The sequence below is a fragment of the Protopterus annectens genome, chromosome 6.part0 (genome assembly GCF_019279795.1).
Source record: "Protopterus annectens isolate FY-2018-M chromosome 6.part0, PAN1.0, whole genome shotgun sequence".
Lineage (NCBI taxonomy): Eukaryota > Metazoa > Chordata > Ceratodontiformes > Protopteridae > Protopterus > Protopterus annectens.
The window spans coordinates 21,859,375-21,886,512 of record NC_056737.1 but is presented as its reverse complement, the minus strand read 5'-3'; the positions used below and the strand labels follow the sequence as shown (position 1 = coordinate 21,886,512).

Sequence of the window (27,138 nt, the reverse complement as noted above, 5' to 3'; positions counted from 1 at the left end):
TTTCTTCAGGTGACTTGTCAGGACATGGGTTTGGTGAATTTGAGTTACCTGGATGTAGTTTTTGGTAGGTTCCTATCAGATAGTCGAACTTCTGCAAGTTTGAACCTCATATGGTCGAGACCATAAGTTTGAATTTGCAGAAGTTTGAGTGTTTGAACAGAAATCTCCGTAAGGGGAGGTTTCCTTTTTGTTCAATGTGGTGCAATCTCGGAGTTGGTCTATTTAAGTAGCGGGGGTGTGGGGGGTGCAGGGGGATTTGCCCCCCCCCCTGCTTACATCAGTTTCTTTTGTTTTGTGTTTTATTCATAGTTGAAGTTTTTTAATTTTGAACAGGATGGTTCGAACATTCTGTGTTCGAAGTTATTAAACTTCGACTATATAATATAGACCCATATTTGGTTTATAGTATTCCAGAATTTTTTTGGATCAGATTTTAATGTTTTTTTTGTTGGGGGGGGGGGGTTATAATAAAAGTCTTTTTTTTTGTCTTTGTTGATACATTTTTTGTCTGATTTCTAAGTTCTTTATACTTTAGGAGGTCAGCTGGAAGTTTGGTTTGTACCCATGTTTTCCATGCCCTATCTCTGGATTTCATAAGGGTATTGGTGGTTTTAGTTATCCAGGGTGAAATGTTTGCCTTTAATTGAACTTTTCTCAGTGGGACTAGAGAATTTAAATATTTAAGAAAGATGAGTTGAAGGCATTTACTGCTTTGTTGAGTGGGAGCTGAGGAAGGAAATTCCAGTTGATTCTAGAGAGGAGGGTTTTAAAAGTGTCTGGGTTAAAGGTTGAAAGTTTGCAGCAGGTGATAAGCCAATGTGGTTTGGGGTAGTGGGTGATGTATTGTAACACTTTTATAGGTGAGTGGTCGCTCAGGGCACCAGGTAGAGTTTCAGGGTTATGGTATTTGCTGGAGTTAGAAATAAGTATCCAATCTATCAAGGAGCTTGAAGAATGAGGGTTATTAGTATGGGTAGGTTTGGAGATTAGTTGTGTAAATCCATGGAGGTTTATGTTTTATGGAGGGTTTGGATTATTAAGGTTTTGCCAATTAATGTTTACATCCCCAAGGAGGATAGTTTCATTGGGGACATTTAGGGAGAGATATGACAGTATATTTTCCATTAAGGGGGATGTTGTCCCCTGGTGGAATGTATATGGATACTACTGTGATGGTCGTAAAGTCAATGGGTTTGAGGTTTGCTATTAGTATTTCAGCAGGTGTAAAGGAGGGAACTGGTTCTTTAGGAAGGGAGCGAGTGTGGTAGTTAAAGTAAAGCAACACCTCCAACTTTTTTTCTTTAAGCAAACTTGAACTATATTATAACCTGGAGGAAAAATGTTTTTATTTTGGTTTTGAGGTTAAACCCAGCTTTCTGTGATAGAGATAATATCTGGGGTATGAAGAGATACCAAAGCATGAACCTGGCTTACTTTGTTGAGCATACTTGGAGTATTGATACAATAGAAGGACATTTTCTTTTTTGGTATGGATGGTCGATTAGAGTTGGGGGTGATATTTTGTGGGGTGTTAGCAATAGTGGTAGGACCAGGGTTTGGGTGTATATCACGTGACAAAAGCAGAGTCCTTGGGAAGTCATACGCTTTCATTTTTTGTGGGTAGTTGTGAAAGTATTTTATTTTATACTTAGATGTGCTATGTTTGAAAGGAGGAATTTTTATTTTAGGAGTAGTGTATTTATTGGAAGGATAGATGCAGAGATGAGTATGGGTTGCTGAGGGTAGGAAAAGCAGCTTTGGTGAGGGGCTTTATGTATAGGGGTTAAGAGTGTGTGAGGTGATATGTTGTGTAGGAGGAGCATTGCAGGTAGAAGTATGACAGGAATGATGACTTCTGGCATGTTTGAAGAGGAGGAGAGGAGGAGAGGGCTTTAATAGAGGTGAGTTGGTTGAGAGTTTGGGGAGGAGTAAGGTAAGGGAGACAGTTTGTAGTGGGTGTTACCTTGTGTAACAGGAAGGGGAGGAGTTTGATGGTTGGGAGGGACCTGTGGTTGGGTACAGAGGAAATGATATGGGGGGGTGGGAATGGGGGTGGGAGCGGAGCAAAGTGAGCCCAAGCACAGCGGGGGCTACACCTGGGACAAAGTACAAAAAAAAAAATCAATCACCCAGTACAATCCACTGTCTGGGGAAGATAAACAGCAATTTCACTTTCATTCCACAGCATATTACTAGCTGAAGTTTATTACATCTGTTCTGTCATAAACCTTTACTTTTAAGAGGTATAGGTTGTCATCCAGAGCTTTGCTTGCTTAACTTATTTGTTATGGGTAAGAGTTAAATCGCTCTATGTAATTTTACATGGGGAAAGATCCTTGATTTTCAAGCTTTGCTTTTTCTTATAAGGGCATGTCGTAGCCATTTTTATATAGTTATGCTTTTTGTCTCTGATTCTGAAATGCATTGCTTGCATGACTGGCAGCAAGGAGAGATGAAGCTTGAAGATCACCATGAGAGAAGTGACAGAAATTGTGTGATTGAAATAAGGTCTTCTAAGTTTTCCCTTCAATTGTATCCTGCAGTTTTTTTTTTTTTTTTTTTTTGCAAATTTTTTATTAAATTATTTAATTTTCTGTTTTAGAGCTGGAGCTCAAGAATCACTAGTCTTTAAATCACCACTAAAAATGTGATGGTACAAAATGATTGTTGGCTGGTTTATGAGGAAAGCTACAGCTCTAATCCATTAAATGCAAACTAACAATCTACATCTTTGCAGCTTGTGACATAATAAGTACTAATTGCTTGCTGTGATAACTGCTGTTTTCTTTTTCAATAATATGCTGCATGCAGATAAAGATGACCTGTCCCCAACTGCGGAGGTTTGGGATGTAGACCAGGGACTAATAAGTAAACTGAAGGAGCAGTACAAGAAGGAGCGGAAAGGGAAGAAAGGGGTGAAGCGTAAGTTCAGACTTCACAAATCTCAACTGCAGCCTTTATTTCCTGCTTTGGGAATAGTAGATTTAGACTGGCATTAATGTTGAAAAGAATGCTTTATTTTATTCCCTTGGAATTTTTTTTCTTTTTGAAGTCTGATAGATGAGCATAACATTTTATACAAGTTTGAGATACTGTAACACAACTACGTAGAAATTCAAAGTGAGGCTGTGTCAAGAGAAAAAAATTTGCTTGTTATGCAATTGGATAAATCATTTTTGAATGGTGGTTTGATTTACATGTCTTGTACCTCAGAGACACTTTTTTTTTTAAACTGTTACTGTAGTCCTTGTACATCGACAGAAATGTCAGTAAGACTTGGCACATTATACCTGTGTCTAAAATGTGAGACACTCACCCTTTCTTACTCTGACCGTTATTTGTTTGCAAACACTGGGTTTGGAGCTTCTTAATTTTTCATAGTTTCATGTGAACCTGATAATGTTTGCATGCATTTTTTGACTGTCCCTTAGAAATTGAAAGTTGTTATAAGTGTATGAAGTTGGCAATGGACCTAATTGTGGTTCTGGATTTTCTTTGCCAGTGACTAATACTGGGCATCCCCAGTGTTCCTCAGTCTTTGTCTTGCTGTTGACTGTTGTAATTATTTAGTATATTCCTTTTTGTAGCCCAGTTTTAAATTATGTTTATATTCCTTTAAGCTGTTTGTTTTAATAAGCTGTACAAGGGCATAGGTCCTTTTTGTTTGCAACGTGGTTTTTCCCTTTTCAGCTGCTGCAAGATTAATGCTGTTATTGTTATTTACCGAGGTCGTTTATTTAATTTCCTTTTGGATCAGAGTGTGGATAGAAGTAAACATCTTTACTCTAAGTAAAAGGTATTGACAGTAGATGTCAGTGTTATAAATGTGTTCTGATGATATCTGCCTCTCCAGAACATCCCATCTCTCTTATTGCGTGACACTTGGTAGCTTTTCATAGATTTTGTTAGGGCTTGCCTAAGTTGAAGGTAACTGTCCATTTTTATGCAGGGAACAAATGGGCTGAATTCCAACTTTAGTCTTCAGTTTTATCAGGTCAAACTTTCACAGAGTACAAGAAAACTGAATTCTGTCCACTTACCATAGAATGGTCATCAGCTGTTTAATAAATATTAAAGTTGCATTCTGTATCTGCCCCATCCCCCCACTAATGCATTAAGCTAAACTTTATGAAAGGCCTCCAGTATTGCCTGTATTGGACTATATGCCTCTCTAGCTAGCCTGATTGGCCTTCCCCACCCATTCAACCCTTTTTGCTGGTGGTGTTTTATAATAAGGCTGTTATCTGTGACTCCACACTTATGAAAGTCTGATTTCCGAAGTCCCCCTTTTATTGCCATAGACTGCTGTATAAGCTGTTTATGTACTCTTACCACCCTTTGTTTTCCATAGATCCAGGATACTGAGTTGCCCACCCAGTAAACCAGTATTGCTCTTAAGTAAACCTCCTTTACTACCATATTGTCTCCTCGTCATTTCCCAGGGTCTCAGCAAAGCTTATAATCCTAGCCTGCATTCAGGTAGTATTTTACTTGTACCCAGTGCCACCCAGGCAAAGTTAAGTTCCTTTAATTGCTAAATCGCACTTAAGATGTCCTTCCACATCACTGTTGCAGTATTCTTTATATCTGGGCTTCTCTGTCTAGGGCAGCCTGACATCTGGCCAGCATACCAAAGCCTTAGGCTGCTTTAAGGTACACCGTATGTCACACGTATGCTCCTTGCATAGCGTAGGGCATAAGGGTGATTTCCGGACACACCATACTTAGAACTTCTTTTCTGCTAGTCCGAATGCCGTCTGTTGATCATCAGTCTGAACGCCTACATTCCGTTGCTGGTTTCCAAGCTGTTGCAGATAAGTGCCCTGTTGGGGTTTCTTTTTTGGTTGCTTGTGGGGTTTCATGCCATCCAAGAAGGGTAAATGCCAGTGTGGAAGACAGACTACCTATAAAGACTGCCACGAACTGTGTTTGTTTTCCCTTGGCCCCTTGCAAAACCTTACGTACTGTTCCATTTGACAGGCTTTTGTACAAGAAACTCTGCATAGTAGGCTTTCTTCAATAGTGTTGTATCTGGAGAATCATTGACTTAAGCTTCTCGCTAAAGATATTGTAGAGGGAACTTCCCATCCTGAGGGTCAGCTGTCAGGGAAGAAGGTTAAGAAGCCTAGGCTGGAATCTTCCACTGTCCAGCCTGTGCTGGACATTTCTCCCAAGTTAAGTGAATGACTGAATGCATGGAGGTTCTCCCGGCTTTGTTGTTGGATTCCTCTGCAGCGATCAGGTTAGTGGCCAGCGGGGATCCGGCTTCAAGCATGTCCGATGAGGCTTTACAGATAGCTGTTTCGGACGTTCAGGGGGAACCTCGGTTGATTATTTCCAAGGGGCCTAGGGCTGTTCCTCAGATTTTAGTCAGGGAAGATGTCCCTACTACTGTTATTGAATGCCATCCTAGGGGTCAGAGCCTTCCAAGTTTTACAAGGCAGACATTACATTAAAGAGAAAAAAAAAACTAAACATGTTTCTCCTGCCCCTAGGGATCCAGAGAGTGAGTGGCAGGCCTTCACTAGGGATTTTTGTTTAATGCTTTGATGGCATTGAAACCACCTCAGGGGGTTTCTGTTCCAGCTCTCCCTTGGTCCTCTACTTCACATAAAAGACCCAGGGAACAGGATTTCTCTGAGGAGTTGGATTCTGATGGGGAATCCCTTGTGTAATCTTCTCAAATTCCTTTGATATTGGGCTATGAGTCAGAGGAAGAGGATCTACCAGTCCTGATACTTTGAAGAGATTTCTTTTGGGGACACAACTTGCAGGATGATGGGATTTTTTAAATGGGATTGTGCTCAGGTGTCTGAGATGCATTAGAGGTACTATGAGTTGCTGCAGATGGAATCTCCTAAACCTTCTGCTATTCCTCCTGTTTTGGCTGCTCTATTGTATGCATTTTCCAATGCATCTAAAGCTCCTGATTCTCGACCCCCTGTCCTAAGAAATCTGATAGGTTTTATACAGTGCCTGAGGACTGTAACTTTTTGTATAGGTATCCTGCTGCTGACCCCTCAGTGGAGTCTTCAGCCTCTGACAAGCCCTCTCACTTGCTTCCATCGCCCAAATTATTGGCCTGTGATAAAAACAGCAGAATCATGGAAAGGCTAGGTAAGAAAGTTTACACCTCTGCTACCTTGGCTTTTAGGGCTATTACTTATCAGACCCATTTATTGAGGTATGTGTTGGTTCTCCTATCTCAGGCTTGTCGGGTTATTTCTGATCTTACAGACTCCTAGGGTAAAACTTCGGCTGTTTCCCTGTTAGGGACTTCCACAGAGGTGGTTCGTCTTTCTATCAAGTATAGTTATGAAGCAGCAGATGCTTCTTCTAGGGCTGCTGCTTTTGGGTCAGTGATGAGGAGGTACTCTTGGGTTCGGCTTCAACCATTTCCTGATGATATCAAGGCTAAGTTGATAGATACCCCTCCTGGTAATAAACACTTGTTTGAGGAAGCTGCTGCTGATTTGTTTAAGTCCCTTCAGGATAAGGGGAAGGCTTTACAGGAACTCAGACATGTGATCTGATGTTGTCGTTTTCATTTGTTCCTCTGCTTGTGTGTCTCTGATCCGACTTGGATGCTTTCTAAGCTTAAGATTCAAAGCTCAAGCTCCTCCTATCCATCCCATAATGCCTCATTCCCCCAAATTACTGCAGAAGCATTGGGATTTCATTGCTCCTGTAAGTCAGACAGTCTTTTTTGCCCTTGCTCGCTCTTCCATCCTCTTCTCCCGCCTTCTTTCCAGTATATGTGTGTGTGTGTGTGTGTGTGTGTGTGTGTGCGTGCAATATATATTATTTTATCTATATATATACACACACACATATATATATATATATATATATATATATATATATATATACATATATATATATATATATATATATATATATACACACAGATATTACAGTACTTGCGTATTATCGCAAGAACAACTCATTTCTAAACCCTTCTCCTGCCGAAATGTATTGGTAAAGTTAATTTGCAAGTGTCTGTCACTGAAGGTATCTGTCATTACAGTGACTTTCCTGTATGGAGAAATGAAAGCCCAAAAAAATTTTCCGCTGTCAACCAAGTCGAGAACATGTAAGTAACAGTAGCTATTAACAGTTGTACACTTTCTAAGAAACTTTTTAATGGCAATGTCTAAAATCTGTCCGTATTTTGGGGGCCTTTGAGACACCATTATTTAACAATTTTATCTGGTAACCATCTGTCAAGCATGTGAAGGAATATCAATACCAAACGCCCATGATGTGACATCACTAACTGCAGTTGGTATGGTGGCTTGCTTGCTGACCCCGGTCTTTGTCTTGTTGGCACTCTCTGGTTTTACTTCTTTACCCGCCTACACCACTGCACTAATTAAACCGTACAACATGCATTGCAGGTTCAGCTTGCACATGTTTTTGTCTTTTCACAATATTTAAAATAAAGTGAATCAGAACAATTACAACCGCACACTGCAAGTCAACCCAATGTGGGTTGACTCATTTGTACAGAAATTCTAACAGTCTAGGTTCCTGCTTTCGGCCATAAGCAAAGTCACAGCTTTTATTATTGAAATCCCCTCAGTCAATTGCTTATGTTTCAGTACAAAGTGCTGAGAAACTGGACCACTGTGCTGATGCATCCTACTTGCGTATTATGGAGTTGTTGAGAATGTGGTTGCGATAATACGCAAGTACCTTATATATATATATATATATATATATATATATATATATATATATATATATATATATATATATTATAAAATGTTTTTTGGTAGTTTCTCATAGTTTTTAGGCTAGTTCCCGTAGATTCTTCCGTTGGGATAGTATCTGTCTCTCCTGTTTTCCTTCTGTTTTTCCATTTTTTGCCTCTTCTGTTGAGTTTATTATGACTGAGAAAACCTTTGGGGTTTAAAAAATGCACTTCCTGTGAGCACAAGATTCCCTTATCTGATGCTCACAAGGAGTGTGTTTACTGTCTAGGTCTGGCATACCTAGACAGCTCTTGCAAAATCTTTGGAGGTTTAATCCATGGGTTCTGGAGGACCGTTGGAACAAGCTGGTCTTGAATGGCTTGCTTCCTCCTTCCACTCCATCACCTTCCATTTCAGGGGATCAAACTTCCATTAAAAAACCCAAGGAGGGGGGAGCGGAGCCTGAACGGCTTATTTAAAGCAGCAGTATTTTAGAGCTCCATATAACTAGTTAAACAAGACAGGAAAAAATATTCTGTTTTTTTTTTTTCTTCGAAGTGTAAAATCTTATAGATAAAGGACTCGTTTACATAATTAGAAACTTTGGTGAAGTTTTACAAATAATTTCCTGTCAAAAAGCTTGGAGATATATTCACTTGTTAAAATGAGCAACTCAAGAAATTCTCACCAGGATGCTGCCTTAAAGAAGGAACTACCAACAGATGACATCTACCCTGCAGGAATTGTCTTTGAAGATGGATGATTTTAAAGAGAACCTAGAAAATCTTAAAACAAGCAGTCAAAAACAGGCTGACACCCTCAAGGAAATGCTGCAACAACACCAGATAAGGATAACAGGAATAGAGGTTTCTCTAAATGGCTTAGAAATTCGGATTACTTGAAAACACAGGGGTGAGAATATTATTTCCTTTGTATCAAGCTGGATCCCTGACTTATTAAATTTAAAAGGACTTTCCTTTGGCATTGAAAGGGCGCACAGAGCTCTTGGAAAACCTGCCACTAACTCAGACTCTCCTCCTAGGTCAATAATTATCAAATTTCTTTCATACTTGGACAATGAAATGATTTTAAGATCTGCTTGGAGGAAGGCACCTCTAAAATATAAACAGAGCCTGATAAGATTTGATAACAACTATTCATCTAGAGTAATGGAACAAAGGAAAAAAGTGTGGCCAATGGTAACGTTTCTGAAACAGTATAACATCAAGGCACAACTTGCATATCCAACGAAGATAAGAATACTGTATGCCAACAAGATGAGGACTTTTATTGACTTAGAGGAAGCCACTTTATTTATTAAAAGTAATAATATGATTACTTTACCAGAAGATATGGATTGGATGTCACCTTCTCTCAAGAGAACAAAAGAAACAAATGTCTGGACAGGCGTCAAAAAGAAGAAGCAAAAGACTGACTTTACAGCCAAATCTCTCAAAGCATCTACTATGATATGAATTGTTTTAACATTACTTTAAAGGACCAATTTTACTGCTTGAAATTTTAAAACAAAGATAACTAACTACTGGAATCTTTATGTTGGTCGTCTTTCGGCTTTTCCCGGTTAGGGGTCGCCACAGCGGAACTCCGGTCTGCTAATGATTGGCAGTTGTTTTTTATGGTGTCGAGTTGCCAGCCCGATGCCCAGCCTTCAACGAAGGCATGCCCATTCAGCGCTTGTCTTTCGAATGCCCACTCGACCGCAGGGAGAGAACATGCAGACTCCACACAGAAGGCACTCCCACCCCAAGCCGAGAATCGAACAGGAGAACCTGTTGTGAGGCAACAACGCCACCGCTGCGGAATCTTTATATTTTTTTGAAAACAGATGAGACATGAGAGTGTTCACATTACCTCAGGTATGTAAAACGGTACTTTCCTTTCACAGAAGGAGAATTTATAGCGCAAAATATTTATACTGTAAGTCAACATACATAGTATATGTGTATTTTCTTAATTTTCTCTCTTCTTTCTCATTATTTATTTTAACTGCATCTTGTCTCCCTTTATAAATTCTCTCCTATTTACTACACTAATATATTTTGTATATATTTAATAACTCACTATCTATACATAGATAAATAGTCTAAAATCTAGATGTTAAGTTGTCTATCTCGCCTTCATTCTTGCTGGATGGGTTCGGAGCCGACCTGCCCGACTGCCACTCTAAAAGCTCGAGAGTTGGTTCCACCGGCTCGAGGCTCCCCTTATATCCCATAATGCTAGGCGTGAGTTACCTCAGATCTCGTTTGCCGCTACAGCGATCGAGGTGTTTGGTTTCTACCGGCTTCTTGGTGAGTTATTGTAGAGTAATTTTTAGTTTAATTCTTAACAGTTATTTCCCTTAGTTTAGTGGATTTTGTCCCTTTTTCTCTTCTATTATCCCCTTTTCCACAAAGAACTTATAAGTTCTTCCCTCGGGCCTTATGGTTTTTTCCATCCCCTAGTGGTGTGTGTGTCATTTTCTCAGGAATTTAAAAACATTGATAGTGAGTTTTAATTTTTGAGTTAAACTTGTATAGGGTGTAATCAGTGTGTTTGACTGTGTGTGTGTGGTTACACTTTCTTCAATAATGTCTAAAGACTCAAAGGTTTCAGGCTTCAAGAAGTGTGACTCGTGCTGTCAGAAAATGTCTCTGACAGACGGTCACACTTCTTGTGTCTACTGCCTGGGACCTTTACACCTGCAGGACTCTTGTGCTGTATGCCATGGCTTCAGCCCCAGAGTCCTGCAGGAAAGAAAAAATAAACTTATTTTGAGAGGTTTACTTAAGCCTGAGGGTTCCCTTACTGTTCCTTCGGAAAACCCTCCAAGGCTTCTAGGTCCTCGGCTCCAGCTTCTGAGCCGAGGCCTGGCTTCAAACCTGCTCACATCGGCTCGGCTGGAGCCATGAGTCTCAGACTACAGTTTCTGTGGTTTCCTCGGCTCGCTGGAGCCGAGGTATTGAAATTCCTTTGTCGGTTCCGACCAGACCTTCGGAACCGACATCTAGAAAGAGGTCCAGGTCACCGCCCCTTGGCTCCGTTCATTGGCTCCAGCATCTCCCTTGCTGTCTGAATGGAGCCATAGATCTCACTCCTCTAGGTCATCGAGGCTTTGGGACCATGACCTTCAGAGGGTAGTGAGTCGACTCTTAAGTCCGAGGCACTGGCCCAAATGCTTCAGAGCCCGACTCATCAGTCGATGCCTGACCCTGTCCCTCATTATGTTCCTCCTCCGACTGCTGAGCTCGGAGCCGGGCGCCGGAACCGAGACTGTGGTAGCGACTGAGCCGATACAAATGTCTTCGCTCCATCGTCGGCTCCGATTTCTTCCTTAGAAGAATCTCGGCGGACTTCCTCGTCGGCTCGAGGGGTGAGTGGCATCGGACCCTTGTCCCACCCCACTCTCCTCTCGGAGCTTCGGCTGGTGAGTTCGGCTCGACATCGGCCTCGAGCCATCACTGTCGGTGCCGAGGGAGGTTTTAGCCGGAGCGGGACCTCTGGCTCTGCCTGACAGGGGTGCGCTCGAGGTCCTGTATGCTAAATTGGCCTCTCCCCCCCTAATGCATTAAGCTAAACTTTATGAAAGGCCTCCAGTATTGCCTGTATTGGACTATATGCCTCTCTAGCTAGCCTGATTGGCCTTCCCCACCCATTCAACCATTTTTGCTAGTGGTGTGTTATAATAAGGCTGTTATCTGTGACTCCACACTTATGAAAGTCTGATTTCCGAAGTCCCCCTTTTATTGCCATAGACTGCTGTATAAGCTGTTTATGTACTCTTACCACCCTATGTTTTCCATAGATCCAGGATACTGAGTTGCCCACCCAGTAAACCAGTATTGCTCTTAAGTAAACCTCCTTTACTACCATATTGTCTCCTCGTCATTTCCCAGGGTCTCAGCAAAGCTTAGAATCCTAGCCGGCATTCAGGTAGTATTTTACTTGTACCCAGTGCCACCCAGGCAAAGTTAAGTTCCTTTAATTGCTAAATTGCACTTAAGATGTCCTTCCACATCACTGTTGCAGTATTCTTTATATCTGGGCTTCCCTGTCTAGGGCAGCCTGACATCCGGCCAGCATACCAAAGCCTTAGGCTGCTTTAAGGTACACCGTATGTCACACGTATGCTCCTTGCATAGCGTAGGGCATAAGGGTGATTTCCGGACACACCATACTTAGAACTTCTTTTCTGCTAGTCCGAATGCCGTCTGTTGATCATCAGTCTGAACGCCTACATTCCGTTGCTGGTTTCCAAGCTGTTGCAGATAAGTGCCCTGTTGGGGTTTCTTTTTTGGTTGCTTGTGGGGTTTCATGCCATCCAAGAAGGGTAAATGCCAGTGTGGAAGACAGACTACCTATAAAGACTGCCACGAACTGTGTTTGTTTTCCCTTGGCCCCTTGCAAAACCTTATGTACCGTTCCATTTGACAGGCTTTTGTACAAGAAACTCTGCATAGTAGGCTTTCTTCAATAGTGTTGTATCTGGAGAATCATTGACTTAAGCTTCTCGCTAAAGATATTGTAGAGGGAACTTCCCATCCTGAGAGTCAGCTGTAAGGGAAGAAGGTTAAGAAGCCTAGGCTGGAATCTTCCTCTGTCCAGCCTGTGCTGGACATTTCTCCCAAGTTAAGTGAATGACTGAATGCATGGAGGTTCTCCCGGCTTTGTTGTTGGATTCCTCTGCAGCGATCAGGTTAGTGACCAGCGGGGATCCGGCTTCAAGCATGTCCGATGAGGCTTTACAGATAGCTGTTTCGGACGTTCAGGGGGAACCTCGGTTGATTATTTCCAAGGGGCCTAGGGCTGTTCCTCAGATTTTAGTCAGGGAAGATGTCCCTACTACTGTTATTGAATGCCATCCTAGGGGTCAGAGCCTTCCAAGTTTTACAAGGCAGACATTACATTAAAGAAAAAAAAAAAAACTAAACATGTTTCTCCTGCCCCTAGGGATCCAAAGAGTGAGTGGCAGGCCTTCACTCAGGATTTTTGTTTAATGCTTTGATGGCATTGAAACCACCTCAGGGGGTTTCTGTTCCAGCTCTCCCTTGGTCCTCTACTTCACTTAAAAGACCCAGGGAACAGGATTTCTCTGAGGAGTTGGATTCTGATGGGGAATCCCTTGTGTAATCTTCTCAAATTCCTTTGATATTGGGCTATGAGTCAGAGGAAGAGGGATCTACCAGTCCTGATACTTTGAAGAGATTTCTTTTGGGGACACAACTTGCAGGATGATGGGATTTTTTAAATGGGATTGTGCTCAGGTGTCTGAGATGCATTAGAGGTACTATGAGTTGCTGCAGATGGAATCTCCTAAACCTTCTGCTATTCCTCCTGTTTTGGCTGCTTTATTGTATGCATTTTCCAATGCATCTAAAGCTCCTGATTCTCGGCCCCCTGTCCTAAGAAATCTGATAGGTTTTATACAGTGCCTGAGGACTGTAACTTTTTGTATAGGTATCCTGCTGCTGACCCCTCAGTGGAGTCTTTAGCCTCTGACAAGCCCTCTCACTTGCTTCCATCGCCCAAATTATTGGCCTGTGATAAAAACAGCAGAATCATGGAAAGGCTAGGTAAGAAAGTTTACACCTCTGCTACCTTGGCTTTTAGGGCTATTACTTATCAGACCCATTTATTGAGGTATGTGTTGGTTCTCCTATCTCAGGCTTGTCGGGTTATTTCTGATCTTACAGACTCCTAGGGTAAAACTTCTGCTGTTTCCCTGTTAGGGACTTCCACACAGGTGGTTCGTCATTCTATCAAGTATAGTTATGAAGCAGCAGATGCTTCTTCTAGGGCTGCTGCTTTTGGGTCAGTGATGAGGAGGTACTCTTGGGTTCGGCTTCAACCATTTCCTGATGATATCAAGGCTAAGTTGATAGATACCCCTCCTGGTAATAAACACTTGTTTGAGGAAGCTGTTGCTGATTTGTTTAAGTCCCTTCAGGATAAGGGGAAGGCTTTACAGGAACTCAGACATGTGATCTGATGTTGTCGTTTTCATTTGTTCCTCGGCTTGTGTGTCTCTGATCCGACTTGGATGCTTTCCAAGCTTAAGATTCAAAGCTCAAGCTCCTCCTCTCCATCCCATAATGCCTCATTCCCCCAAATTACTGCAGAAGCATTGGGATTTCATTGCTCCTGTAAGTCAGACAGTCTTTTTTGCCCTTGCTCGCTCTTCCATCCTCTTCTCCCGCCTTCCTTCTTTCCAGTATGTGTGTGTGTGTGTGTGCAATATATATTATTTTATCTATATATACACACGCATATATATATATACACATATATATATATATATATATATATATATACATATATACATATATACATATATATATATATATATATATATATATATATATATATATATATATATACATACATATATATATATACATACATATATATATATATATATACATATATATATATATATATATATATATATATATATATATATATATATATATACATACATATATATATATATATATATATATATATATATACACAGATATACAGTACTTGCGTATTATCGCAAGCACAACTCATTTCTAAGCCCTTCTCCTGCCGAAATGTATTGGTAAAGTTAATTTGCAAGTGTCTGTCACTGAAGGTATCTGTCATTACAGTGACTTTCCTGTATGGAGAAATGAAAGCCCAAAAAAATTTTCCACTGTCAACCAAGTCGAGAACATGTAAGTAACAGTAGCTATTAACAGTTGTACACTTTCTAAGAAACTTTTTAATGGCAATGTGTAAAATCTGTCCGTATTTTGGGGGCCTTTGAGACACCATTATTTAACAATTTTATCTGGTAACCATCTGTCAGGCATGTGAAGGAATATCAGTACCCAACGCCCATGATGTGACATCACTAACTGCAGTTGGTATGGTGGCTTGCTTGCTGACCCCGGTCTTTGTCTTGTTGGCACTCTCTGGTTTTACTTCTTTACCCGCCTACACCACTGCACTAATTAAACCATACAACATGCATTGCAGGTTCAGCTTGCACATGTTTTTGTCTTTTCGCAATATTTAAAAGAAAGTGAATCAGAACAATTACAACCGCACACTGCAAGTCAACCCAATGTGGGTTGACTCATTTGTACAGAAATTCTAACAGTCTAGGTTCCTGCTTTCGGCCATAAGCAAAGTCACAGCTTTTATTATTGAAATCCCCTCAGTCATTTGCTTATGTTTCAGTACAAAGTGCTGAGAAACTGGACCACTGTGCAGATGCATCCTACTTGCGTATTATCGAGTTGTTGAGAATGTGGTTGCGATAATACGTAAGTACCATATATATATATATATATATATATATATATATATATATATATATATATATATATATATTATAAAATGTTTTTTGGTAGTTTCTCATAGTTTTTAGGCTAGTTCCCGTAGATTCTTCCGTTGGGATAGTATCTGTCTCTCCTGTTCTCCTTCTGTTTTTCCATTTTTTGCCTCTTCTGTTGAGTTTATTATGACTGAGAAAACCTTTGGGGTTTAAAAAATGCACTTCCTGTGAGCACAAGATTCCCTTATCTGATGCTCACAAGGAGTGTGTTTACTGTCTAGGTCTGGCATACCTAGACAGCTCTTGCAAAATCTTTGGAGGTTTAATCCATGGGTTCTGGAGGACCGTTGGAACAAGCTGGTCTTGAATGGCTTGCTTCCTCCTTCCACTCCATCACCTTCCATTTCAGGGGATCAAACTTCCATTAAAAAACCCAAGGAGGGGGGAGCGGAGCCTGAACGGCTTATTTAAAGCAGCAGTATTTTAGAGCTCCATATAACTAGTTAAATAAGACAGGAAAAAATATTCTGTTTTTTTTTCTTCGAAGTATAAAATCTTATAGATAAAGGACTCATTTACATAATTAGAAACTTTGGTGAAGTTTTACAAATAATTTCCTGTCAAAAAGCTTGGAGATATATTCACATGTTAAAATGAGCAACTCAAGGAATTCTCACCAGGATGCTGCCTTAAAGAAGGAACTACCAACAGATGACATCTACCCTGCAGGAATTGTCTTTGAAGATGGATGATTTTAAAGAGAACCTAGAAAATCTTAAAACAAGCAGTCAAAAACAGGCTGACACCCTCAAGGAAATGCTGCAACAACACCAGATAAGGATAACAGGAATAGAGGTTTCTCTAAATGGCTTAGAAATTCGGATTACTTGAAAACTCAGGGGTGAGAATATTATTTCCTTTGTATCAAGCTGGATCCCTGACTTATTAAATTTAAAAGGACTTTCCTTTGGCATTGAAAGGGCGCACAGAGCTCTTGGAAAACATGCCACTAACTCAGACTCTCCTCCTAGGTCAATAATTATCAAATTTCTTTCATACTTGGACAATGAAATGATTTTAAGATCTGCTTGGAGGAAGGCACCTCTAAAATATAAACAGAGCCTGATAAGACTTGATAACAACTATTCATCTAGAGTAATGGAACAAAGGAAAAAAGTGTGGCCAATGGTAACGTTTCTGAAACAGTATAACATCAAGGCACAACTTGCATATCCAACGAAGATAAGAAATACTGTATGCCAACGAGATGAGGACTTTTATTGACTTAGAGGAAGCCACTTTATTTATTAAAAGTAATAATATGATTACTTTACCAGAAGATATGGATTGGATGTCACCTTCTCTCAAGAGAACAAAAGAAACAAATGTCTGGACAGGTGTCAAAAAGAAGCAGCAAAAGACTGACTTTACAGCCAAATCTCTCAAAGCATCTACTATGATATGAATTGTTTTAACATTACTTTAAAGGACCAATTTTACTGCTTGAAATTTTAAAACAAAGATAACTAACTACTGGAATCTTTATGTTGGTCGTCTTTCGGCTTTTCCCGGTTAGGGGTCGCCACAGCGGAACTCCGATCTGCTAATGATTGGCAGTTGTTTTTTATGGTGTCGAGTTGCCAGCCCGATGCCCAGCCTTCAACGGCGCACGCCCATTCAGCTTGTCTTTCGAATGCCCACTCGACCGCAGGGAGAGAACATGCAGACTCCACACAGAAGGCACTCCAACCCCAAGCCGAGAATCGAACAGGAGAACCTGTTGTTGAGGCAACAACGCCACCGCTGCGGAATCTTTATATTTTTTTGAAAACAGATGAGACATGAGAGTGTTCACATTACCTCAGGTATGTAAAACGGTACTTTCCTTTCACAGAAGGAGAATTTATAGCGCAAAATATTTATACTGCAAGTCAACATACATAGTATATGTGTATTTTCTTAATTTTCTCTTTTCTTTCTCATTATTTATTTTAACTGCATCTTGTCTCCCTTTATAAATTCTCTCCTATTTACTACACTAATATATTTTGTATATATTTAATAACTCACTATCTATACATAGATAAATAGTCTAAAATCTAGTTTTAAGGTAGACTAATTGGAATAGTGAACTTAATTGTTATTACAATATTTATTAGATTAATGATAGTCACTGTTATGCTTATTGGGATTGGGGACATGTTCGTGATTAACTCTGAAATGTTCCATTCATGTACATATGTCCTTTGAATTATTTCCTTTAAGTATTAACAAATATATATAAAAAAAGGAGGGAAAAATGTACTGTTGGTTAAGAGAAGTGAAGCTTTCTTCACATTCTGTTTGCATTGCCATAGCAACAGTAAACAGTTGCTGCAGTTTCCAAGGACACTGTGAACCTGCGAAGTACATTTAGCCTCTCAGATAACAAATAATAAGAAAAAGTAATGTTATTAAAATGACAAACAACCTAAGCAAGGTAAAATAAATACATAGGACTATTTGTAAATATTTTATGATTTACGCTCATAGGATTACATATTCCTGGAAACGCAACTGAAATGTTCCCACACTACATGTATACTTAAATGTAGCTGCTTGATTAAAAAGTACAACAACAACTCAGTTTAACATGCTGATTCCACAAGCTGTCTGCACTGTAAAAGTTACATTTTATATGTTAGTTGAAATTGACAGTCTCTAGAGCACATGAAAAGATACATATTACTTTTTGCAACATGTTATCTTTGCAGTTACCTCACACTCTGTACAAACTCACTTGGCAACTGATAGCTATTCATTTAAAATATCAGTTTAAATATTAAATGTGCCCTTGAAATGCTATTGACTTTTTGACAAAATATAATTTGAACTGTAAAATGAATGACTTGAAAGAAGTGAAGTAATGCATAGATTTCAAATACAGTTCTTGACACTACAGTATAAGTAAAAATGTGTATTCACAAGGAAGTATTGAAATGTTTTAGTCTTTCAGTTAAAATAGCTTATTGTCAACATTTTGCGATATCAAAGTTTGAAGAGCTAGGAAATTACTATTATTTGTCTTTATAATGATTATTAGACAGATGTTAGACTCTGCTTTGTTTAATGAATTGTGACACGTTTATGAGGAAAAGTGGACTCATTTGTATCTTATTACAATAGTTATTAGATTAATGGTGGACACTGTTATGCTTAATGGGTTACGGGCCATGTTAGCGATTAACTCTGAAATGTTTTGTTTATATACATACTGTCAGTTGAATTATTTCCTATAATATTAACATAATATATAAAAGGAATGAAAATATACTGTTGCTTGTGAGAAGTGAAGCTTTCTTTACATTCTATCAGCCTTGTGAACAATTTCAGTTTATTTTTTTTTCTTTAACACTCGCTGATTAGGAACCACTATATTTGCGTTGTCATGGCAACCGAAAACTGCTGCAGTTTCTATGGACTTTGTGAATCTGCGAAGTGCATTTAGCCTTGCAGATAAATAAAAAAGTAATGTTGTTTAGCTGTTAAATTGAATTACAGTCTAAGGAAGGGTAAATTAGATAACTTAATAGAACAAGTTGTAAATACTTTATAAATTACACACATTGGACTACACATTCCTGGAAACTCAACTGAAATGTCCCCAAATTACTTGTGAACTTAAATGAAACTTCCTGATTAATAAGCATAACTTACTTTAACAACCTGAATCCATAAGCTATCTGTTCTATATATGCTACATTATATATGTCACTTGCATATGACAGTCTCTAGAGCACATGACAAAATACATATTATTTTTGCAACATTCTATATTTGCATTAACTATACATTCTAAACTAACTCAATTGGCAATTGACAGGTTATTTATTTGAAACATCAGTCTGAATATTAATTGTGCCCTTGAAATATTGTTGCCGTTTTGACAAAACAAAACCTGAATTGAAAAAGGAATGATTTGAAGAAGTGAAGTATTGTACAGTTTTCAAAGACAACTATTGACACTACAATAGAAGTAGAAATGTATACATGGAAGGAAACATTAAAATACTTTACACTTTTAGTTAAAATAGCTTATTGTTAACTTTTTGCTTTATCAGAAAAATTAAAGAGCTAGGAAATTATTTCTAATTTGTCTTTATTATGTTTACTAAAGTGATGTTGGTCACTGACTTGTTTAATGGATTGCGAGTCATGTACAAGATGGACTACTGAATGTTATTTCTGTTTACCTATGTTTGCTGAATTTCTTTTATTAGTACTGATTTAAAACCAGGGAATGAAAGGGAAGGGAAATCTTTGTTTTTGGTCAAGGGAAGAGAGGCTTAAGAGTATTCTAACTGCCCCAAGAGCTCTCTAAGATGTTCTAAACACTATTTGATTAATACTTACCTAAGGTAAGTCTTGATTACCATATGTGTACCTACACATTCATTCTGGTCCTGATGTGATTACCCATTCTGGAAGCAGGAGGTGCCCTATGCAGGGGGGGAATTGTCAGGGTGATCATAGTTCATTCTTAGACTCTGCTTTGTAAATCTATAAATATTTAAAAGCACTGCCCTCCAGAATGCAGGGCGCCTCTACTCAGAGTCAGGATACTGATAAGCCATGTCTTTTCATAAGTGTAAGTTGAAGATGTTCATCGTGCATACAGCTGCAGTCATTACAGATGGGTTATCCTGCCGTCAGGCGGGTCCTCTGTCGGCCGAATTCCAAAGTCTAGGTCCGGCGTCGGTTGTCGTCGCTTCTTCCCTGACGTCAGTGCGGCAGGGGTATAAAAGAGGCAGCCGACGCCATTTTCTTCAGTCTTTCTTGCCACGCGGTGCCCGAAGCAGAAGCAGTTCGCAAGTGCTGGTCGGCCAGCTCCTGTGATTTACGAAAGTATTTCAGCCGAAGTCTTCTTTAAAGCTAAGTACCCCACTGGGGAAACTTTTCTTGCCTCAGACCGATGTCAGACAAAGTTAATAATTGCATTTCTTGTGGGAAGCAAATACCGCATAAGGATTTCCACTCTTTCTGTATACCTTGCTTAGGTCCAGACCACGACGTCTCGGCCTGCCATTTTTGTGCTAGATTCAACAAGCGCACTATTAAGCGCCGGGCGGAGTTCGCCCTTCATTATTTTGGCAAAAAATTTAATTATATCATGTCGGATACACCGACACCAGTTTTGAGCAAAAGACACAATGATAAGGACCGACATCAGAGGTCCGCACCGAGTACTGAGACCACGCTTAGGCCGACTACCGGTTCTCAGCGAGGTGCCTACGCAGCCCCTGAGTACCGATGAAACTACATTACCGGTGACTTCAGTACCCAAGGTTGCAGGCTCCTCGGTCTCCATTCCTACTGCAGATACCGACGCCACTCTTGGCGGGGAAACTCAAAATTTAGAAAATCACGAACAGGACCAATAAAAAATAAATAAATCCAAGGTGGAAAACCAAACCAAGACAGACTGCTGCTTTAATTCTTTAATACGAAACCATGAAAAACAATGAAAACACAAGCGCTTTCGCTCGGTCTATGCCGAGCTTTATCAAGTGAACATCCAAAGTGCTGCAAGGCTTTATATACACTGAAGTTAATTATTAATCAATTTAAAAATAATCAATTAAAAAATTAAAGCTTAAAAATGCTGGAGTTGATAAATTGTTAAAAATGCTTCTTTGTTAAAAGTTAAACCTGGTGCATTATAATAAATGTATACAGTAAATATTAAAACTGAAATATAAAATAATCAAAAGAAACTGTAGGCAGTGCATTTAGCAGTAAATGAAAATAAATCATTTATCATATTTCACTTGAAGATTTTTTTATCAGCAATGAATGAGCTTCTCATAATCGAGCCTTTCTTAGCTTGAGGACACTGTTTATGTTGATGTTGTCATTTAATCCAGGGTGTCTGCCTGCATCTAGTTTAAGTTGCCATATAAGTTCCTTGTATTCGAGGGTCGTCTCCCAGTCACTTCCCCTAGCATCCGGGGTAACTTGCTCCAACACCATGAATTTAAGATCTATCCCAGGGCAAGTGAGTGAATGCTTATAGAATGCGTTAGACTCCCTTTGTTTACTTAGATCGTAAAAATGTTCGTAGAGTCTTTTCCTAAATGGCCTCTCAGTTTTGCCAACATAGAAGCTTGAGCAGGTGGTGCAAAAACCTAGGTAGACAACCCCTTTACTCCCACAGGTGTAGTGATGATATGATTTGATGTTAAAATTCCTGGAGGGAATGTAAAGTGGTGGAGCATTAATAGTGGCATGGCATTGATTACAGGACCCACATTTGAAAGTGCCTAATCGTGTGTTAGAGTTATTAGCTTGGAAATTAGATTTTCTTTCAAATAGTTCCTTGAAATTAATGTCCCTCTTTCTTACAAATTTAGGGTGTGGTGGGAGGGCATCTTTGAATTCTTCGTGAAAGGTCAGTACAGGCCAGTGCCTCCTGATGATCTCCTCAATATCAGCAGAGTTGCCGGAATACGTATAGATAAAACTATTCCAGAAGGTGTCAGATATCGCTGTTGTGTTAGTTGTGACAGAAGGTTGCCCTGTACCAAGAAGTGGTGGAAATGTTGTTTCTCTGTTATCAATCACTTCCTTAGCTAAGGAGGTGATAAGGGAGAGAGGGTATCCGCTGTCTACAAACATGGACTGCAAAAAATGTATTTCATCCAAAAAATCAACTGTGGAGCTACACATCCTAGAGGCTCTAATGAACTGGCCCTTAACAATGCCTTTTTTCTGATAAAATGGGTGTGCACTTTGAAAATGCAGAAAAGAATTAGAGGTTTCCTGTAAAGTTTAGAAAGGAATGTTGAATTGTTATAATCTTTATATAAAGTCATGTTAAGATAGTGAAGTTCGTGCTTGTTAATGTTGAGTGAACACCAGGAAGGGGGTAGTGGAATTAATATAACTAAAAAAATCCTCAAACTGATTGAGGGTCCCATTCCATAAAATGCAGATGTCGTCTAGGTATCTTCTATAATGAGTTAAATATTGAACCCAAGTAGAAGAAAAAATGAACATACGTTCCCATCTGTGCAAAACAGCATTGGCATAAAAAGAAGCGCATGAGGCACCCATGGCCACTCCTTTCCTTTGTCTAAAAAGCTCACCATTAAAGAATATAAAATTGTTCTGTAATAAAATTTCCATAAACTCCACTAGAAGGCCAGTCACCTTATTGTTGAGATTAGTTTCAGTGGTTAAGAAATAGATAAACCACTCGAGCCCTGCTGGGTGGGGTATACTAGGAAACAGGTCTTTGTCTATAGTTATCATAAGGAGTTCAGATGAGAAAAAGGAAGGTTGAATGTCTCTGAGAAAATCCCAGGAGTCTTTGCAGACGTGATCTAAAAGTGGGATGAGTTGCTTAGTAACATGGTCAATGAATTTACCTAAGGGTTCAGTGATGCTTCCTGCCCCTGAAACAATAGGCCTAAATCTCAAGGGTCCAAGCCTTTGTGAATTTTGAATCGAAAATTACTGGTATTTTGGGTTTCTCAACATGCAGATAGTTGAACAATTTTTCATTTATAGCTCCTTGGAGCAAATGGTCAGTAAGCATGTATTTGATTTTGGAAAAAGCTATGTTAACTTCATTTCTAGATACAATTTCGTATTGTTCACTGTCCTGTAACATGTCGTGGATGTAAATGTCATAGCTGGAATTATACATCAGGACAACCCCACCGCCCTTGTCTGGTTTCATGACCCTAATGTTTTCTTTTTTCAAATGGTTAATAAACCAGATTTCATATTCATTTAAGTTAACTAACTGTGGTTGTATTCCTTGGGAATGTAAAGTTCTAAAAATCTTTCTCAACTAGTTATTCAAAAAGTTTAATTAAGGGGTGCACAGGTGGGTTGAAAGTGCTAGTTCTACAGAGCCCTGTATTGGTATAGGGCTGCCTTTAAAGTAATGTGCTAGATTTAAATTTCTAGCGAAGAGTTTTAGTTCAACTAAAATTTGGGATATATTGCAGGAGCGTGCTGGGACAAACTGGAAACCCCGAGTGAATAGGTCGAAGGTCAAATCTGTAATTTGCAAATCAGTATAATTGTATATAATGAAGTTGTCTTTTTTAACTATAGAACAATTGTGGCCTGCAGTGTTGGAAAAGTTATAGTGTAGGAGTGCCATTTCAGGGACAATGGGGATGTCATTTAACCATGTTTGTTGCTCCACATGTGAGGGGATTGTTTCTGTCCCCATGCCCCCATCCTGACGGGGGGATGCTGAAAATCCTGATGGAAATTCTTTCTACCTTTCTCAGCTAACCTCTCACTCCTACGGGGGGGTTCATGAGTAGCTCTAGAATAGAAATCAGACCCCTTGTTTTGGTTGTTTTGATTGTCCTCTTTATGTTCCCACCGGGTCCTATTAGGAGAGGGGTAGGCTGTTCCTTCTCTATATCCAGCTAAATCCATGTCTAACTTACGTATCTTTCGGTTAAGTATTTTTGTACAGAATTGATCGACTTCGTTAAAAACATTGTCATAATCAAACTTCACAGTTAAAACGTTATTGTCAGTAGCAAGGGAGTTGTTTAAAACATTTAACTCGTTTATAAGAGTATCAGCCTTCGCTTCATACTCTGAAATCATCACATTTAAAACCTCCAGTCCAGCTCTGTCAAAAATTTCACACAGTTTTTTGTAATATAAAGTCCCCGGTTGAACATTATTAGGGAACTTATAAAAATGCAAACCCTTCGGTATGCGTTTCACATTAACACACTCCCTTAAGTACTCAATCTCGAGTTGATTGCTTTTATAAGCGTAGAGTTTGTCTTTTAGTTCACCAAAATCATTCTCTATGGTGGTGTAGTTATTAGAGGACACAGTACCTTGGTTGAATGTAAATTGCCGACCTGCCCAGGTGGTGAAATTGAAGTCCTTGGGCTGTTTCTCAGGTCTGCTGGTCTTTGAACGAGCCGTGCCTTCACTGTGCTCATTATTAGGTACCCTTTGTGTGCTGGGATTAGTCGGAAATAAGGAGTGTAAACCACTGTTAGTTCCATTTGCACCAGTCGGTGGAGATTTCCTCTTAGCTTCAATAGCGTGTTGTTGGTTCCCAGGTAGAGGGATACTGCTGCCGTTGTTTTCTTTTACGAGGTTGGTGAGTTGCGTTAACATCAAAACTACCCGGTTAAACTCTGTACAAGTCACCGGGACGTCATCTCCGTTTTCTCTCAGTAGTTGAGGAGTTTCAGCAGAATTAAACGATTCAGCTTCTCCAGCCATGGAAAAAGCAACGTAGCCAGGAATCCAGAAAATCACGAACAGGACCAATAAAAATAAATCCAAGGTGGAAAACCAAACCAAGAAAGACTGCTGCTCAGAAAGTCTAATTCTTTAATACGAAACTATGAAAAACAATGAAAACACAAGCGCTTTCGCTCGGTCTGTGCCGAGCTTTATCAAGTGAACATCCAAAGTGCTGCAAGGCTTTATATACACTGAAGTTAATTATTAATTAATCAATTAAAAAATTAATCAATTAAAAAATTAAAGCTTAAAAATGCTGGAGTTGATAAATTGTTAAAAATGCTCCTTTGTTAAAAGTTAAACCTGGTGCATTATAATAAATGTATACAGTAAATATTAAAACTGAAATATAAAATAATCGAAAGAAACTGTAGGCAGTGCATTTAGCAATAAATTAAAATAAATCATTTATCATATTTCACTTGAAGATTTTTTATCAGCAATGAATGAGCTTCTCATAATCAAGCCTTTCTTAGCTTGAGGACACTATTTATGTTGATGTTGTCATTTAATCCAGGGTGTCTGCCTGCATCTAGTTTAAGTTGCCATATAAGTTCCTTGTATTCGAGGGTCGTCTCCCAGTCACCTCCCCTAGCATCCGAGGTAACTTGCTCCAACACTATGAATTTAAGATCTATCCCAGGGCAAGTGAGTGAATGCTTATAGAATGCGTTAGACTCCCTTTGTTTACTTAGATCATAAAAATGTTCGTAGAGTCTTTTCCTAAATGGCCTCTCAGTTTTGCCAACATAGAAGCTTGAGCAGGTGGTGCGAAAACCTAGGTAGACAACCCCTTTACTCCCACAGGTGTAGTGATGATATGATTTGATGTTAAAATTCCTGGAGGGAATGTAAATTGTTGGAGCATTAATAATGGCATGGCATTGATTACAGGACCCACATTTGAAAGTGCCTAATTGTGTGTTAGAGTTATTAGCCTGGAAATTAGGTTTTCTTTCAAATAGTTCCTTGAAATTAATGTCCCTCTTTCTTACAAATTTAGGGTGTGGTGGGAGGGCATCTTTGAATTCTTCGTGAAAGGTCAGTACAGGCCAGTGCCTCCTGATGATCTCTTCAATATCAGCAGAGTTGCCGGAATAGGTATAGATAAAACTATTCTGGAAGGTGTCAGATATTGCTGTTGTGTTAGTTGTGACAGAAGGTTGCCCTGTACCAAGAAGTGGTAGAAATGTTGTTTCTCTGTTATCAATCACTTCCTTAGCTAAGGAGGTGATAAGGGAGAGAGGGTATCCCCTGTCTACAAACATGGACTGCAAAAAATGTATTTCATCCAAAAAATCAACAGTGGAGCTACACATCCTAGAGGCTCTAATGAATTGGCCCTTAACAATGCCTTTTTTCTGATAAAATGGGTGTGCACTTTGAAAATGCAGAAAAGAATTAGAAAAAGTAGGTTTCCTGTAAAGTTTAGAAAGGAATGTTGAATTGTTATAATCTTTATATAAAGTCACGTCAAGATAGTGAAGTTTGTGCTTGTTAATGTTGTGAGTGAACACCAAGAAGGGGGTAGTGGAATTAATATAACTAAAAAAATCCTCAAACTGATTGAGGGTCCCATTCCATAAAATACAGATGTTGTCTAGGTGTCTTCTATAATGAGTTAAATATTGAACCCAAGTAGAAGAAAAATGAACATCGTTCCCATCTGTGCAAAACAGCTTGGCATAAAAGAAGCATGAGGCACCCATGGCCACTCCTTTCCTTTGTCTAAAAAGCTCACCATTAAAGAATATAAAATTGTTCTGTAATAAAATTTCCATAAACTCCACTAGAAGGCCAGTCACCTTATTGTTGAGATTAGTTTCAGTGGTTAAGAAATCGTTAAACCACTCGAGCCCTGCTGGGTGGGGTATACTAGGAAACGGGTCTTTGATGTCTATAATTATCATAAGGAGTTCAGATGAGAAAAAGGAATACATTTTATACATTTATTATAATGCACCAGGTTTAACTTTTAACAAAGAAGCATTTTTAACAATTTATCAACTCCAGCATTTTTAAGCTTTAATTTTTTAATTGATTAATTTTTTAATTGATTAATTAATAATTAACTTCAGTGTATATAAAGCCTTGCAGCACTTTGGACATTCACTTGATAAAGCTCGGCACAGACTGAGCGAAAGCGCTTGTGTTTTCATTGTTTTTCATGGTTTCGTATTAAAGAATTAGACTTTCTGAGCAGCAGTCTGTCTTGGTTTGGTTTTCCACCTTAAACTCAAAATTTAGTCAGGCCTGCCATTTCTGAAGGCGTCTTCAGCCCTTCCACCTTCTCTATTAAATCCTTCACTAAATCTAAAGCAGCCATGAAAACTAAAAAACAGGGTCCTCAGACCTCCTCTCAAGGCCCCATGCCTAAAAAGCAGATGCTTAAAATGGCTGAGGATTTGATTACTCTCATCAGGGGTTCTCAACCCCCCCCCCCGACAAAAGACCCAGACTAGAGGAAGACTACCCTTCCTCAAACCAGGCTTCTATTACCTCAGAACACTCTGAGGACCAGGATTACGCCTATTCCCCTTTCGAAGACTCTGATGCTGAGGAGTCTATTCCCTCGGTCTCCCCCCTGAGGACTACTCTTTTGGGAAAACCCTGCATACATTGAGGGAACACTTTCACTGGGAAGGCCAAGATTACTCAGATTCCAAGAAAAGGCTCAGGGAATTTCTACTGCTCCCCCAGCATAGGCCCCTGGCTATCCCTCCTGTTTTAGACATTTTGGATGATGTGTACACAGAAGCCAGCCTTAATCCAGATTCTTTACCTCCAGTCCCTGTTAAACCAGACAGGTATTACCGGGTTCCTGATTCTCACCAGTTCCTTTATAAAAGCCATACTGCTGAC

The 27,138-nt window shown here is 39.4% G+C and overlaps 1 protein-coding gene across 2 annotated transcripts in view; it reads left to right on the top strand.

Annotated features, from left to right (window-relative positions):
* STRN3 (striatin 3) overlaps positions 1-27,138 on the top strand; it is a 1,528,247-nt gene that overhangs the window by 808,093 nt on the left and 693,016 nt on the right. Inside the window, exon 8 of one of the 2 annotated variants that reach the window (XM_044073815.1) lies at positions 2,812-2,922. The exons of the other annotated variant lie outside the window; for it this stretch is intronic. Coding sequence (XP_043929750.1) covers positions 2,812-2,922 — 111 coding nt within the window. The remainder of the gene's footprint in view (positions 1-2,811; positions 2,923-27,138) is intronic. 2 annotated transcript variants of the gene reach the window in all.